At 45.7% G+C, this 18,169-nt stretch overlaps 1 protein-coding gene across 1 annotated transcript in view; it reads left to right on the top strand.

Moving 5' to 3' along the window:
- Nucleotides 1-18,169, top strand: part of LOC138516905 (E3 ubiquitin-protein ligase TRIM39-like) — a 146,002-nt gene that overhangs the window by 89,675 nt on the left and 38,158 nt on the right. Inside the window, exon 5 of the mRNA XM_069632361.1 lies at nucleotides 13,470-13,522. Within this exon, the coding sequence (XP_069488462.1) occupies nucleotides 13,470-13,522 (53 nt within the window). The remainder of the gene's footprint in view (nucleotides 1-13,469; nucleotides 13,523-18,169) is intronic.

Below are 18,169 nucleotides of genomic sequence, written 5' to 3'. Positions count from 1 at the left end.
TAGCACAATTGAGCACATATGTCCCTTCTAGCACGGTGGGTAGTGAGGGTGGACTTGGATTTTTCTTATTTGGCAAACACTGCATGATCCCTATAGGGCTTACTGGACAGACCATTGTTATTGCTGATTTCTGATGGCAAATTATGCTGCTAGTGCCTACTTGCAGGGGAAATGCCTCTGCATTGCTGGGTCTAAAGCACCACTGTAATAAGCCAACGGCTTCTGTTTCTGCAATGTTTTCTGGATAAGTACTGCTGTCAATGAGAGAACACAACAAATGTCTTAGTATAATCTGGATTAGCTGGTACTGGTGCATTTATTCAGTGCTAATTTTAAATCTTTATATGAGGTGTACATTTCATCCTTCCCTTTTATGAGGCATTTGCCATTTTGTACTTCGTTGGGCCCTTTTGCCCCACATCTGCTCTTTCTGGAGTTAGTTTTCTCCCTTCTGATGATATTACCTGACCTAAATGCACCACTTTGATCTGACAGTACTGTAACTTTTTCTTGTCCATTTTCTATCCTTTTTGTTATGCTAGAAGTGTTACTGAGTCATCTCTACGCTGTTCTTCTGTGGTGCTGCACACCAAAACGTTGTCGACCTACTGGATCACTGTGCTCTATGTATGTACATTTTCCAAGTCCATCTTGAATATTCTGTTGTACACACGTGGTGATTTGCAATAGCCCTGTGGCAAGCGAGTGGTTGGAACCGTGACCTGTGATAAGTAAATGTGGTGAGATATCGAGAATCTGGGTGCCAAGGTATCGAGAAAAATGCATTTTTATGGTCTACTACTGCAAAGTAAGCTGCACTTGGGAGTATAATACATAAAATTGTGGCTGGATTTGGTACCACCGGAAACTCCACCTCCACGATGCTGTTCAATGGCCGGTGATCCTGAACCATCCTCCAAAACCCCTCTTTTGATGATTTTTTCACAGGGTACACAGCCGTGTTACATGTAGAGTGATGAGTCTCAGGAGGATAGCTCAGCGGCAACGTGCTTGCCTTAGAAGCAAGATGACATGGAGCATCACCGGTTCGATCCCCGGGTCCGTGCTTAGAAACCTCTGGGTATAAAGCACATTATAAATAACCTATCATATCATATCATGTCTGTATGATGCCCTGCCATCATAACCCTAAAATGGTATCCTAAATCCATGGACTGCTTCTCATGACATGGGATACTGTTAGACCTCTGATAATACAGCCCCAGCTTCAGTTTTATATGTACAACACCTACTCCCTTCAGGAATCTCACATCGAGCAGGTCTGTGGCCCATAATTCTTTGTGCGACCCTTTCTAAATCTTGCTGCAAATAATCTGGTATTATCTTTGAGCAGCACCTTCTAGGAAACATCTGTTTTCTTTTGCCACCTGACACTTTATTGATATCTGAAACACAATTTCTCCTATGTCGTCATCATCTGTAAAAGCTGTTTGTTCGTCAAATATGCACAAAACTGTGTTCCACTCAATACCATATTCATCTACACCATGTAATATAACTGTCCTTTCTGTTATTGCTACATCTAAGTGTATGATAATTGTTGTGCCTTTTGGGACTTCCTAAACAAAACGCCCACTTTTTTGCATGTTCTTCCCCATTTTTGGTGTTCCACTGCCTTCCCAGCCCTCTGCGCAAGCTATGCCCATGCTCCCACCCTATTTTACGCGCAAATAATTCCATTAATTGGGCTCTATATCCCAGTATATTAATTGGAGAATCTTTAGAAAATATGAATGGTGTTATAAGTCAGGTAGGTCTTGCGTGAAAGGAACCGCCATAATAGCCCCAGAAGAATCCTGCATCACCTTGTTCGACATAGAAAACTTGCCTTCCTTAATACAAGATATGGCAGCTCCTGTGTCGACCGAAAAATAGAAGTCTCTGTCACCTATGTTCACTGTCACCTGTGGTTCCCCTTGTGAGTCTGCAGTTGCTGAAAGGATTGGGCATGTCAGAGCTTTCTGTGGGCAGTCCTATTGTGGATGTATGTCAGTGCCTGGAAAGGAAAAAGGGGCCCTCTAGCACTGTCACTCCTGTATAATGTGGTACTGTTCCCTGCAGTAATAAACTATTGCTCCGCTGCTGATACCTGTGTGTCTGTGTTCGAAATAGATTTGATGGTGAAACGTGATGGGTAGTATTTTCATATCAATTGAACAAATTGTGGCTGCTGTGGAACTTGGGATGGTGCTTGTAGCTGCTGAGCGTTTTGTCTGTGTGTATTACATGGGTTGTGTTTGCTGGGGCTGTGCTTGGAGCTGTGGTTGTTGCAGTGTTTGAAACACCAACAGCAGTTGTACCAGCAGCTGTGGTTGTACTTGTGGTATGTGCGGTTATGTAAGGTAAAACATCTGATGGGGTTTCTCTTTATACACCGGGATGCCTGCAGGGCCATATACTGTTCGATTTCTGCTACTACAATCATTTGCAAGATGCCTTATCCTTCCACAAGACCAACACTGGCCTCCATGTCTTGGTCTTCCTCACCATATCCAAATCCAAACACCCTTCCTCTTTAGAAATCCCCTCTAGCTTGTTGAAAATACCCTCCTTGCTGGACCTGAAGTCCCAACACTTCATACGATATCTGTGACATTAAGCCTGTTTACGGCACCTGCAGGGGAAATCCTGTTTGCGCTAGCTGTGGGAGGAAGCCTAGCTGTGGAAATTATGGCACTGACTGCACCTGTGAGGTATTGCGAGCGTGTTTTCCGTCGGTGATATTTGTTATCACTGCACCCCCATACTATATTTTGCCAATTTATTCTGCACTAACTTAGCCTCAGCCTTCTGTGCTTCAATAACTTATTTTCTTTATCCTGTTTTAAGTGCAGTGGTGCATTAATTTTGCCTTTTATCTCTGCCCACTCATTAGTCTCAATCCCCACTACCTTTCCAAGCTCTGCCTGCATGTCTGAGGGAAGACCTCTAGTCAAAATGTGATAAAAAAGGGACCTTGGCGTTCCAATATTGTCCTGTTTCTAAATGCCACATTTCCTGTATTTGTTGAATGTAGTGGGCTGGGTCCTCGTCTGTCCCCATTGATCGAGTTAATATAGCTTGCATTTTAGACTTATCTGGGTACTATTCCCTCAGTGCTTTCCACACGTGTGCATGACACTTGTTGAATGGTGACTTAAATCCCTGTCTGGGGGTTTCCTGTCCTCTTAGGGGGGAGGGTCACCTCCAGAGGGATCCTGCTTACCCTGTCCCCTAGGGGATGTAAAGCATAGTGGTCTCAACTCCCTAGTCCCAACAGAACTTAGCATAAATCAATATATGGCTGCGTTTACTATTTAAAATGGTAAATAAAAGTAAAAATGCTTTAATGCACAAAAAGATTTCTAAAGTGGAAAGTGGGCAGCTTCTGTTCACTGTGACTATAGTAACAGGGATTGCACTATTCCTTATGATGTTTGCTCCCTTAACGGGAATTGAGGCTTTCCATACTTTTTCACATCTTCATGCATTTGCATCTGTGTGCATTTGCATTCTCCTTGGAATGTCTCGTCTGTAGGCTTGGTGTCTCTCCTTTCCTCACGCTGACTCTGGCCACAATCTACAGGCCCCCAGCCTGGTCGCCCCCTTCCTCGCAGAGTGGTCTGACCTCACCTCTTCTCTCCTAGCCTCCACCTCTAAGATTCTGCATTGTCTCCCTTGCACCAGCCTGGGCTGATTTTAGATATCACTCATTTGCCACTGGATCCTTCCCTTTACTCCTCAAGCACTCTCCTGAACACTCTTATCAAAAACCCTTCTGCCGACCCCTCCTATCTAGATACCTAGCGCTCTATCTCTGTTACCCCCTTCCTGGGCAAACTGTTGGAAAAGCTGGCCATCTCTCAGCGTATCCACCACACTGAATCTGTTGGTTGTCTCCATGATGACCAGTCTGGCTTCGGAGCTGACACAGATATGGAAACTGCACTCCTGAACACCCGTGATGGCTTGCGCTCCAATCTCCATCCAACTCTCCTTCTTTTCTTATCCTTTGTATATTTTCTTTTGTGTATTTATTTATATAGTGCATTACGCTGAGTAGCTGTACAAAACCAATTTTACAGTACAATAGAAATGAGCAGGTGGATAAAGTAAAATAATATAGATTACAGTAGAACTCGCAGTACAATTAAGGCAGAAGTAAGAAGGTATTTAGGGCAGAACTGAGGGTGGAGAAAGAATGAAAAGACCGGACGTAGAGAGGGAGAGCATTCCAGTAAAACGGAACCAGAAGAGAAAAAGAATGGGAATGAGTGGCAGCACAAGGGGGATGAGGAACATTTAAAATAAAGTGGGTTTGGGAACGAAGAGTACGGGCGGGGACATAGAGGGAAACAAGAGAGGCAAGGCATATCGGAACAACTTCATAAAGAGATTTAAATACAATGCAGAGAAAATGTTATTTAAGCTGAGAGTGAAAAGGTAGCCATCGTAGAGAGGCCAAGGAAGGGGAAATGGAGTCTCAAATAGGTAGGAAATACAAGAGACGGATAGCGGAATTGAAAATAGATTTAAGGGGTGCTATATGGGAGGCGGGAAGAACAAAAGGAAGACAGAATAATCGAGGCAAAATTAAGGAAGAAATTAGATGCTGCGAAGCACTGAAGGTAAGAGGTCTAAATTTCTGGATGTTACAAAGATGAAAGCGGCAGGAACGAGAAGTAATTGAGATATGATGAGCAAGGGAAATATTAGTAGCAAGATGAAGACCAAGGTTGCTGACAGACAGAGAAAAGGGCAGATTTGAAGGAGGAAAAAGCACAAATGGGAGGGAAATAGGAGTGGAGATAGTATTGGCGGGAAAAAAAAGAACTGCAGTCTTAGATGGATTAGGGGCAAGAAAATGCTCAGACATCCGAGTTCTGATCGTAGAAAGACGAGCAGAAAGATTTGAATTTATATCTGACGTGAAAGAAGAAAAGGGTAGAAAAAGTTGGGTCTCATCCTTCATGACCATTCCTCTGCCTTTGATACAGTCAACATGCCACCATTCTAAATCGGTCTGTGACACCCTTGGCATCTTGGACCTGGCTCTTTACTGGTTGATCTCCTTCCTCTGTGACCGACTTTCCCAGGTTCAACTGTGCCATTTTCTCTCCTCCATCTCACTATCCACCTGTGGTGTCCCTCAGGGCTCTATTCTCTTGGCTTGGCTTTCCAACATCTACCTTGCCCATCTAGCCATTTCATCTCTGGCTTCTCTCCTAACTTTGTGTTATGCGGATGACATGCAGCTCTCCTTCAAGCTTCCCTCCTCTGCCTCCTGTCCCTCTCTAATTTCTGACTGTCTGCTATTCAGGCATGGTGTTCTGCTAATGATGCTGCCTTAATGCCAGTAAGACAGAGATCCTTCTCATTGGGACCCCTGCTTCCTCGTTCCCTCTCACACTCTGGCCGCCATACATTGGGCTGCCTCCCCTCACCCTCCTGTGAGGCAATAAAACTTTCATCTGCACTTCCTCAGAGGGATTCTCCCTTTCCTCACCTTCCCCCAAGAAGCTCAATGTTTCCAGAGCTCTGGTCCTCTCCAGGATGGACTACTGCAATAACCTCTTCCTCAACCTGCTCAACTCCTCCTTTGGCCACCTTCAGCTAATCCAGAATAGGACTGCAAGACCGATCCTTGGCCTCATACCCAGGGACCGCATCTCTCCAGCCCTAAAATTTCTCCACTGTGTGAAAAACCAGAAGGTGCCTCAGCCACTAGTCCATGGGGATCTGTCATCCAGGTGGCGAAGGACACGGCCATCGCTTTTGGATCCCATTCCTGGGGGTGGACCGGTGCGGGTGCATCACCTGGGGGGGTGTCTTCGTGGAGTGGGAGTGGGAGTGGGACACCGGATGGTGAGGCACGGTATTTCTCCCCCTGCAACACCTTTACCCCCTCCTAACAGGTAGGTTACGTGGGAACCTAATTCCCCCCTTTCCAATTTCCAGCACTTTCACATGGACAGCCCTCTCTAGGAGAAAACTGACTCACCCACGAGCAGTGTATCTGACATGTCCTGCTACTGTGGTCAAGTGAGGTCAGGCAATTACTGACGATCACTCACACCTGGCTTCCATTAAACTTCCCCACATGGATAAAAGGCAGAGCACGAAAACGCACTCAAACCTCAAAGCTCAATAAAGGTACATCAGTTTCGAGTCGGCAGCTGAATGAGGGGAGAAAGATGGCAAACCAAGAAGGATTCGTAAGAGGGAAAGTGACCTTGACCTTTTCAGCAAGGCACTGTTACTTTCAAGAAACCTACGAGGCAAAAAGCTTAAGGCCAAGAAACCAGACTGATGAATCCTGCATTGTGTGTCAGTAGATGACCAAGTTGGGGAGGAGCACCCGCAGCCACTGTGGTATCGTCCTTGGCTCCAAGAACAGAGAAGCGACAAAGATCAACACAGCCGCTGAGTTGGGGAGACTGATGCAAGACCGGTCTGTGTTTAAGTCAAGGTTGCAAGCAGCAACTTTGTATAATGAGCTCTGGAATGTGATGAAAGACGCCAGTAAAGTTAAACTGCTAATGAATGTTTGAACTTGAGAAGAAAAGATACAATACCGACTACAGAGTGCTCCATGAATGTGCTCAATTGAAGGTCTCTGGAAGGTATCCTGACAAGAGAAACAAAAGTAGAAGATTGATGAGAACAATTATGTGAAGTGAATTGAAACAGTCCTCCGACAGTTTAAGCAAAACCCATCGCACATTCGAAAGTCTTCATTTTAGATATGAAGAGGATCCTAGCCCAAACGAGGGAGATCCATATTGTGGGGATCCAAGCCCAAATGAGGGAGCTCCATGGTCCGAGCCCAAACGAGGGAGACCAGTTGCGAAACCTGATAAAGAGAAAGGAACTTTTGTGTTTTTGTTACATCAGACCCTCTGCAATAAGAGACTGAAATTGGAGAGAGACTTTTGCGGAAGCCCTGATTCCTATGTTTCGAACTGTTACCTCGTGGCCAAGAAGCCAGAGTGTGTGTAAAGCTTGAGTGTGCTACCTTGTCCCGTGCTGAAAACGTCAGTAAGGGGAGCCAACTGATATATTATCGTGACATATTATTTCTTGAACACTTTTCTTTTGCATACATTGTCCCACACCATTGTATTTAGAAGTAAGGATCGGCAATAGGTTTATTAGTATAGGCCCTTTTATGTTAACAGAGACACCACTGGGACTGTGTTATTTTTACTTTGGTCGTAGCTTGCTCCCATTCTTAGAGTTAGGTTTAGATAGTGTTAAGGGTGATACTCTCTCCTTTCTGTCCACTTGCTTGCATGTATGATGAGTGCCTGAGTGGTGATGTCATGAATGGAGTATTTGGATATGATTGTGTGGTGAGTGTTCTACCCAGGGACAGTTGAGATTATGTAGCCTGGGTGGTGGGAGCCTGTGGGCTCTGCTCTGATCCTGAATATATCTGAAGAATCTCCTATGTATCACCTGAGTAAAGTAACTCCTGGCTCCCAGTGTATCCTTTGACCTACAGACCCGACTTAGGGTAACAACATAAATTGGTGACAAGGTGGTCTTCAAGAAGCCTGGAAAGAAGGTAACTGTGTGTTTGGGGCCAGAGGGAGTAAAGAAAAAAAAAGGGAAAACTGACTAAGGAGAAAGGAAACTGCTTTGGGGGGGAGGGGGTGCAGCGCAGGATCATGTGAGACTGAGAGAAAGGGAGGGAGCCCACTGCCCCCATGATGAACAGTCCCAGCACCCAGGGGCGAAGAGGGTGCCTTGTAGGGGGCGCAGGGGAGGGAAGAAAGAGAGAGAGAGAAAAAAAAAAGAAAAAGAGGATTGCAGATTTTGCCTCTCCTGAGTGGTAGGACATGCCAGCGAGTTTAGTATACAAAGACACGAGATCTATTGGCTGGCAATCAAATTTGAAACCGTATGGCGTTTATGTAGTGCCAGAGATGTTGTGGGAGTTCTGGTGTGGCCCAATGCTGTGGGTTGCTGTCGTTAAGTGCGTGATCCGTGGTGCGGCTGGTCTGGCCGTTATGGGCTGCGGAGCTACGTGTGGCTCTGCCTACCAGATAGAACTGGTGACGTCATTGACACTGCTGGGAGTGTTGGTGACTGCCCCTGGAATGCTGGTGTCACGCTACGAATGGAGATGTTGGTGAGGCGAAAGCAACAATAATTTAAGAGTAAATCACCTGAATGCATGCTTTCACGTGCCCAGGAAAGTGTCTCTCGTGCAGCTCACCGAGTTCAGCTGTGACTGGGGGACGACTCCGATACTACTTTGTACTGGCACCAATGTTATTTTTAGACATACCCAGCAATGTTTCGTTGAGCCAGCGTCAGGTTTTGGAAAAGCGATTCATTCATATTTTCAGAAAATAAAAATAAAACGGAAGAAGAATGTACATTTCCCGTGCTGCATGGGTTTCAATATGTATCGAGTGCCTCACCATCCATTAGTGTGGCGGCTATTATTCTGAAGGGAAACCTATTTATTGTTTTCAGTTGTAGTTAAAGGAAATGGAAGCGTGCACAGTGTGTATGGTGCATGAGGGTAGTGAGAGGTGCGCCTAGATTGAGAGTGGTTGTATGCGTGTGCAAACGGGTTACAAATGGCACAATATGTCATTGATGTATATATTTTGTAAAGTTCAAAACATATATAACGTTTTGAGGATTTGCAGGTGCCAGATGCATCTCATGTTTAACGTGCATTTCCTGTTATGAGATTTGCTAGGTTTGTATGATGTTTAATGGGTTGTGTGTGCTAGTATAACAACTTTTTGAGGATTTACAGGTTGTTACGTTGCTTTCAGATGGCAACATGGACTTTTAGGTTTTAAGAGAAAACTGATGCAAGGTTCCATTTTTTTGGGAAATGTCATGCGTAAATATTGCTGGAAAATCTGGTGGGAGGTTTCATGACATCCTGTTCTAGGTGATGCCAGGAATGTTCATTAGTTGCTTTAGATTCATCAGATAGGTACAGGATCAGAGTGGAGCCCACTGGCTCCCACCACCCAGGCTACATAATGTCAACTGACCTGGGTGGAACACACGCCACACAGCATTCCACTCACCCGTACCCAAACACTCCATACATGACATCACCACTCGGGCATTCAGCATGCATAGGAGAGATTTGCTAAACAGCTTAACAGGGAGAATAGTCTCAACCCTAACACCTCCCTTCCTTCAAAGAATATCCCACTAACGCCTCCCTTCCTACAGACAGACAACAACACCAACACCTCTCCTCCTATAAATGCACAAACACTCACAAGGCAAAACACAACGCACACACAGTTCCAGGCACACGGGGGATGTCTCCAAGCATGACAAACCAACAGAAGGCGAGACCCAGCCGCCTCAACTACTCTCACAACCCAAAAAGTAACACTGATCAACTTCCGTTCCCCACCGCCACCAGGGAACCTCACAGCTGCCACCTACAAGCACAAACGGGCCCCACCATGGGCAACCACACCATACACAACTATAAACCCTCAAAGAACTCTTAACTCCTTTTATTCAACCCCTGCCACGGGCGAGTCGTGGGGCTGCCACACCCACGCACACATTCCCTAGATCGTGATAGACCTGGTCCTGCCCCCAATAAAGCAAGCACTAACTATCAAACAGTAACCCCGGGGCGATCTTAATCAGACACCAGGACCCACAGACTACACGCACTCACCAGACAACCAGCAGCTCACTCACACCTCATTCACACCAGGGCCCGTACAACCGGAGGAATTCCAAACTAATTACCCAAACACCGATCCCAACTTGGCGGCCGTTCCAACCTGAGCTATCAGCAGTCAAGTCTCAACCCAACACAACACTAACGACGACGAAAACCTCCGGCAACTAGATGGGAAGACCAAGAATTTGCCCTAACCCACAGGTAAGTACCACAAAATGACATTCAACCAACCCATTGAAATTCAATAAACACCCTTGAACTGTGGTCACTTGTCTGTCTTCACTGTTTGATACTATGCCTTCCTTACAACTGGCTCTTGGTGGCTGCAAGGATCAAGTTCAAGACCAGTGCATCATCCACAAGGGTTTCTGGGGCCTGGGACCCTGCTACAGTCAACTCTCTCTCCCTAATTACCTCCCTGCTAGAGCCCTTCGGTCTTCTAGCTCCGACTCTCTGCAGATCAGATTCTTTTCCAAGCAGAGAGTGGTGGGTAGATCTTTCCCCCACAGGTGCCTCCCTCTGGGAATGGCCTCCCTGCCCCTTTCAGACTTGAACCAGATCTAAGTACCAGAAGCTCCTCAAGACCCTGCTTTTCTCTTCCTCCTTCGCTCTCACCCTCCCCTTCTAATGTCCCCCTCTGCCTCTTGACTGGCAGCCTGGATCCTTCAGATTCTTAAATGACACTAGGCCCTTCTCGTCCAGTCTACTCCAGGACTTGGTCTCTCCTGATCGCCCCCACCTCTCCCAGTCTTGCCCCTCAGGGATCACTCCCCCTGCACTATCCTTGCTGGCCCTGCACAACTTGAGCCATTCTAGCCCCCTGGCACAATCAAGTGGACCCTGCACTCTCTGCATTCACCTGGCTCTGCCCGCCAGGCCACCCCTGGCACTCACTTAACCCACTGGCACTTCCCCCTTTCCCCTCTCCCCTGCACTTCTTGTACTGCACTTGCTCGATCGGAATGTCACAAGGCATATTAAGACCATTTTTATTTTTCTTCACCCCCTCGTTTCCTAATAATAATAAAATAAGGAACTGGGTAAAGCCCACATTCCCTCCTCCATTTAATATTTTGTCTGTATCCGCTTAACCCTTTTTTAATCTGTTTTGCTTATTCCCTGAAACATTAGCATAATCAGCTTAAATGTAAATATACCAATGTAAATGTACTGATGCAAATGTTATGTTATATTAGTGAGATTTATACCGTGCTCCACTGCCTTTTGCATGGTGCATGGTGCCCAGGCGCTTGGCGGTTCTGAAAATATGAGAAGGGGGGAGTTTGGTAATGGGTGGCGATGGACCGTGCACCAGTACATTTGCTGTTTGGTTGGTAGACTCGGTTCAGAAAAAACAGTCACTGTGTGTGGGTTTGCTTCTAGGTGGTATGGGCTGCTTGGCATGCAGCAGCTTGACTTCATATGGTCAGCCTTTTGTGCCCGTGTTGAGAGTGTGTATGTTTTGCAGAGGGGTGGCGTTCTGCCGTTAGGCTTCAGTGTGGGCAGGTGGGGGGGTTATAGCTATTGTGTTTGTGGCATCATTGATTTGCATCTGTTTTTTTTGCAGGAGGTAGGTATGGCTATATAGTATGGGTTAGTGGGGGAAGAGAGTACGATCCTCGTGGCATAGGGTTAAGTCACAGTCGCGCATGTAGCTTGTTGTGTGACTGAAACCCAAAGTGCCGGAGACAGCTTTTTTTGGACTCTTTGACAAAGGCCTATGGCTTGCAAGATGGCACATTATGTTAAAGCCGTGCTTTTACTGCTTTCCTGATGGTCAGTTGTACCTCTATTGTGCTTATTCCCTTGGGAAGGGAATTGGAATTTTGTTAAGATGTTTTAAAAGGCTGATTTACTGTACCTCGATTTGGAATGTTTAGGTTAACTGTGTATGTCATTGCTAGAACTTAGGGTGCTATTTGATCTGTAGATGGCGATTTATTTATTTATTTTTCTTGCTGGAATTCTGCTCCTTGTTCGTGAATTGCTCAGTGTACATTGCAGAGCGCTTTGAAAGAGATACTTTTTTTGACCCTTTGCCAGTGTAGTGAGCTTAGTGCTGGCATGATGTGTTCTCTTTTGCTGAGTCTTAAGAGTCTTGCTGCTGCCTTCTGGGTCCATTGTAGTTTTTAGTGAGTTAGACAGGCATGCAAAGGTAGATGCAATTAGCATAGTCCATTCTAAACCTGACAAGTGAGATAATGGTGAGGATTCGGAGTCCAAAAGTGAGAAGTTAATGTTGGTCCGATGGAGCATAGGTAGAAGGGGCATTTCTTTACTACTGCTTGTACTTGAGGTTCCATTGTAAGTTCATTGCCCATCAGAATTCCGATATTTTTGACTACTTGCACGGTCTGCTTCCAATTTCTGTAGGCATGGTATAGCCGGTAGGATAGAATGGTTGCTGGGTGTGATCATGATTTCAGCTTTATCCAAGTTGCGTTTAAGGTTGTTGCTGAACATCGTATCAAAAGCTGGTCGCTCCACAGGCTTACTGGGGTGCTAATTATATTTGGATTTTATTTCTTCAATGTGTGTCCAGCTATGTGGGTTGCCACCTTCACCATTGTTGGGTAGGGAGATCAAACCAGATGTTGACTTCTCCGATTATGCTCATGTTCTAATGCAATGCTCGTTAAGGTGTATACAAATTTCTCTCTGAAGGTCAGGTTGTGTGTAAATTGTCTGTAAATGAGTAGGACGGATCGACTGGTTTGATAGTCCAGTGCTAGGTGGAGGACTAATGATTCACAGCCTGGGATGTTTGACAATGGAGCCACTGTGGTTCCTTGGCATTCCTCATATGCAAATTCATAGAGAAACAAATGCATTGACATAAAGTAATTTCAGCCAGATTCGTGTACTATCCTCTTCGGTGTGTGCCCAATGTGTTTTATATAGTCGCAGGCATTGTGCTTTATCCCCCCCATGCCCCAACACCAACAATGTGCTGTAGTATAAGTGCTCGCGCACTACACCCTTCGCTCCTTTGATGTGTGTTCACTGTGTCTGTAATAACAGTGACTGTATACTATCCCCTAGCTCCTTTCATATGGATTCACTGTGTTGATAGTAAAAGGGGCTGAGCTTTCAGTTCCTGAGCCCCTACAATGTATGCACACTTTGTCTATAATAACAGGGTATGTGTCTACTTCGATATGTCCCCTTTCAACAGTAACGGGGCTTGTGTACCATTTTATGCCACTTAACCTTTTTTTAATACCTTTTCCCTTCAAAATGTGCAAAAACACAGTTAATACACTGATGCAAATACATCAATGTGAATGTCTGTCATCGGAAGGCTGTATTCTCCTTCTAGCTGCTTTGATCCATGCTCAGTGTCGCAATTAACAATTGTGAAGTAGCTTCTAACTCTGAGGTGTCCTCATTTTGACTCTAGTGAATGTCTACTATTCCCCCAAACTCCTATAATGTGTGCTGTTGTGTCTATTGTACAGGTCCCTGTTACTATCCCCTGTGATGGCTGCACACCTTGCCTATAGTAAGAGCGATGGTGTACTATGTCCCGAGCCCAGGTGTTCACAACCTTTGTATATTTTGCTAATTTGGGCTGCAATTCCCTTCAGCCCTGTTCATAACATTGAATAGCGAGGGATCATGGGAGTTGTACTCCAAAACATCTGGAGAGCCCAATGTTGCAGATCCTTCCCTAGCCCCTTTGGTGTGTACCCACTGTCTGCAGTAACAGGGATAGTTTATCATCTCCACAGCACTTTGAGTGTGTGCTCCCTGTGCCATAGTAACATTATTCTGTTCTTTTCAGGTGTGAAAATATGATTCCTCAGAAGCCAGATGTGTTGAGGATAAAATACAGAGGTAAAAAAGATTTCTTTAATTACAAATAATAGAACTATTGGATTGCTTGTCATTTAGTTGTGTGTTCGAATGTGTCCCCCTTTCTAGACTCCCCTTCTTTGCTTCAGGTAGATGAAAGACATCCCAATCCCCTCAGCCTCTCCCTGGCGCCCTCATCACTGACACTTCAAAACCTGCCAGCCAGCTCGGCAGTTCTAGATTCTCCATGGGATCGGGCCAAATTTCTTTGTAAACAAGGGTGTTTGTCCCTTGTTGGCATTCATCTGGTCTTATTGAACTGCTTAAGATGTTGTGAGAAACCAAAGGGTGTCTCACCTACTAGTCCCTGGGGGATCTCTCTCTCTCTCAGGTGGCCAGGGCACGGCCATCACCTTTGGATCCAGACCCTGTGGGTCGACCAATGCCGGAAGATCACCTGGGTGAGGGGTCTTCTGGGAGTGGGGTGAGGCAACCGATTGTGAGACGCGGAATTCCCTCACCCTTTCCCGTACCAATGACCCATCCTATTTTATAGGATACGCCAATGTTCCAACCCCCTTCCCCTTCTGCACAAACAATGGGCCGGGGATGAGGGTGCTGAGAGTAAAGAGGCTAACCCTTGCATATCTCATTGGACATGTGTCAGGATTAGTCAGGCGAGTACAAAGGCAGCGAATATGGCAAGGGAAATGTGCACCCAGGAACTATGACTCAGGTATGCTAGAACCCAGGAGTGCAAATAGAGTGTGACATCAAAACCAATATATTAAAAGGGATGTGGCGTAAGCACCTGACCGCGAGGAAAGTCGGCAAGCGCCTTACCCCCAATTGCTGTTACAGGTACTGACAGCGCTAAACCCACGTGGAGGGCAAGCAATGACAGGATCTGTGTACTAACACTCTTGATGGTATTACATAAGGGAACTTAAGAACTGTACTCACGAGGACGAGATAAACCTCTTGAATGTCAGCTAGCCCACGAATCCTGTTGAAGAAACTGGGACCCCGAAAGGCTAGAACAGCAATGGAAGGAAAACTAAATACCTAAGTGGGAATAGTGTTTACAAAATAGTGAGGAAAACATAAGCATTCACACAGGAGCTAGCTACTACCGCACACCACACCTAATAATCAAAGGGAAAATAAATGTAGAAGTGCAGTGGAAAACATGGAATGGATCCTCTAGAAAGTAAGGATCAGGAGCAGGGAAAAACGAAATAACCTATGCAAACTTCTCCCTACCCCTCCATGGAAAAGACAGGAAACTAAACTAAGAGGAAGGCTAAGGCAAATGGGTAACAGCAGCAAAGAGTCAAAGAAATATAGAACACAGACAAACTGGGCTGCATCTAAAAGGGGAAAGCACTGAGAATTGCTGCCTGCAAACAGAGGAAGACAAAAAGGGAAATCAAGGGAGCAGAAATCAATTAGCGCATGAATCCGAAATTCAGGGCGGAGGAAACAAGAAAACAGGAACAAGGAAGTAGGTACAAAGGCAAGGAACCAGGAACCAGGGACTAGTCAAAAACAGGAACACTGCGATCGATGACCAGCGCTGGACTGAAGTAAGACTGAGGCTTTTAAAGCTGCTTAACGAGCACATGCCTCGGGTGTGCTGATTGCTGCACCTGCCGCCACAGCTGTTACCTATCCTCCACCCAACCTTGTGTTGCAAGGGTGGAGGTGGAGCAGTGGGCCAGGCATTCTGGGAAGCATAGTCATTTGGTTAAAGAAGCATGCTGGCTGCCAAAAACTTGGAATGGATCCGGAAGGGAAGTAGCTGGGAAAATAGGGATTTAGCGCTCCCAAATCATCACAGCACTGTAGCATAAAGTTCGGAGGAAAAGTCCAGTAGGGAATAAACCCCAAATCATGCCCCCAAATGGTGGGAACGGGAGCGAAGGGAGCGAGTCGTGACAACATGTCCCGCTAATAGGGTCAGGCAAAGTCAGACACTTGACTTTAATCACATACATCTGATGCCCATTGGCTCTCCCCACACGGATAAAAGGCAGTTCTTAGAGACACACTCTGAGCAAGGTGGAAAATGAGAATGAGCAGAACTTCTGGGGCGAAGGGGACCCTACTGGAGCAGAGTGACCGACAGAGGGATGAGAGCAAAGGGTAGAGATCCCCAGGAAAGTCCCGGCAGGAGATTGTTGCCTCCGACTGTGAAAGATACCCGGAGAAGGCCAAATCCCAGACAAGACGACTGCATTGAGTTTCATGGGTGCCAGCCACCCTCCCGGATGAACGGCAGAGTTGGGGAGGCAAGGCCAAGCCTGTGGTATTATCCTTGACTCATGAATTCAAACCGCAAAGACAAGAAGGGAATGCACACAGCCGGTGAGTTGGTGAGCAACATGAAAGACTGGTGTGTGCTAAAGAAAGATTGAAGTTGCAATAATATATCTCACAATTGAAGGCTGCACGCGTGTGGATGAAATGCAAAGGAATGCAGACCTATGGTGAACTTTAAATTACTGATAACTGTGAAGCCAGTGATGCAGAGTAGCGGAGTGGTCCGGCGAAAGGAAGTAGCCCAATCGAAAGTCTCAGCGAAAGGTGAAATGTGTTGTTATAGAACGACAACGTGAATGAACTCTAAAATGCATAATGGTCAAGATTAACCCTGGCAAAAGGGGAAGTGAAAAGGTGAATGTTGAACTTTTTGTGCTTATGATGCTGAACTATCCAGACCAAGAGACGCTGGGGCAAATAACACAAGAGTGAGTCTGAGCTGAAGGGAATGTCAAAGTGGTCCTGCGGAGGTCTATAGTAAAAACCTTGCACATTTGAAAGTCTTTCAAAAGGTTAGAGCCTGACTGAGCAAGACCGGAAGAGTTCGGGCCAGGGTACCCCTAAAGAATGTAATCAAGCTTGGGGAAGCTAACCCTTGTAAGTGCTGTGATTGCGAGTTCCGAGCCTGACTGAGGGAGATCTACATTGAATCGGATACATTTTGGTTGAGAGGTCCAAGCCCGACCGAGGGAGACCTGCGTGAAATTTTGTTGAACTGTGAAAGAACTTTTGAAAGCTGGAATTAGAGAATTTAACATGGAAGGGAAGGTGGGCCTCCATCCACGTTTTGAACTGCTTTTGTTTTGAGAACTTGAGCCAGATTGTGTCATCCTGTCTGGGGGGGGATGCCTTTCTCCATGCTTTCCAACGTGAGGAGGAGAGCTGACTCAGCCATTTTGATCCTTTGTTAGAACACTGATTTTCCTTTGCATACACATTCCCCTTTACACACTTTTTGTATAAGATATGGAGCAAGGATTAGGATTTGTTAGTATAGGCCATTTTGATTTGGCAGAGACTTGTTTTCTTCATTATTTGATGGTAGAGGCTACTTTCATCGTAGCTATACAGCAAAGCAGGAGTTTTTCCAAACCCCAAAAATGGAATAAAGGTTTTGAACTTGTACCTCTTGTGACAGTGTCATACTTGTGATACTATGCCTCACTTAACGGTGCACAGGGGATGGGTGGGGCTCCTGCTGATGCCACCTGAGTCTTTGGATCCACTTGATGCAGCTGCATTTGTACACACCGAAACCCATTGTCTCCTCATCCCTCTTCCTAGACCTTCACGCATGAGGTGGAGGAACCACCTTCCAGACAGGTTCTAAAGCATTTGTGCTGGATTTTTGGTAATTCTATTTATTTATTTCTAATGCACCATAACCTGTAGGCATCAGGGCGCAAACTTTTACATAAGACATTTACGATCAGCCGAACGGTAGGGTGTTCAGCTTTTTCCTGAAAGTAGTCTCTTCCTTATGAAAACTCTTAACTGCGAAGGAACTGCCCTTTCCACTCGTTCTCCTCACCCGGGGAACTGTGAGTAGATTTGCTCTGCTGCAGCGTAATGTTCTGCTTGGTGTGTACCTAGTTGGAGATTGTGTTCGATATTCCAGGGCCTTGCCAAAAAGGCCCTTGTGGGTCAGGGAGCGGATTTTAATTTGAATCCTTTTGACAACCAATGAAGGTCCCTTCGATTGGTGGTAACGTGCTCTCTCCTGGGGATGTGTGTATTACTCTGCGTCGTTTTGGATTATGTGGAGTCTATGCATGCTCTCCTTACTATTTATTTTTTGCATTTGTATAGCGCACACAAACTCTCAGGCATCAGGGCGCTTGAAACCAGTTTCATGGAGCTTGTGGGCAATCAGTTTAATCAATCAATAAATTGGCAGAGGTACATGTCGAAGTAAGCAATCAGATAATATGATGACAGTTATTCTTCGTAGGTTGCAGAGAAGGTACAGTTTAGAGCATCAGAAGCTTTCTGCGAATTACAGATGATTTTTCCGACTAATAGGTTTTTCGGGTTTAGCGAAATGCCTGGCAAGATTCTTCTGCTCTTAGTGTCTGTCGGAGGGTATTCCAGTGTTTTGCAGCGCGGACAGAGAAGCTCGAGCATCCCGCCCTGGAGCGCGTTCATTTTGAATTTTACCAGTCTGCGCATGTAGGGGGCTCTAGTAGGCCTATCTGTTTGGTGCCTAACAATTGTTTGGGCTAGGTATGATGGGGCCGTCTTTTATGTACCAATTTCGGTTGGGTGATATTGTATGTAAATATGTGCTCTGTAAAGCGCTTTGGATTAAGGCGCTATATAAATAACACATCATTATCAATATATAGACCTGTGTGTGATAGCGTTTTG

Source organism: Ambystoma mexicanum, chromosome 6q (assembly GCF_040938575.1).
Source record: "Ambystoma mexicanum isolate Mex_15411 chromosome 6q, UKY_AmexF1_1, whole genome shotgun sequence".
Lineage (NCBI taxonomy): Eukaryota > Metazoa > Chordata > Amphibia > Caudata > Ambystomatidae > Ambystoma > Ambystoma mexicanum.
The sequence above is the reverse complement of the archived record's forward strand: the minus strand, read 5'-3'. Positions and strand labels throughout refer to the sequence as shown.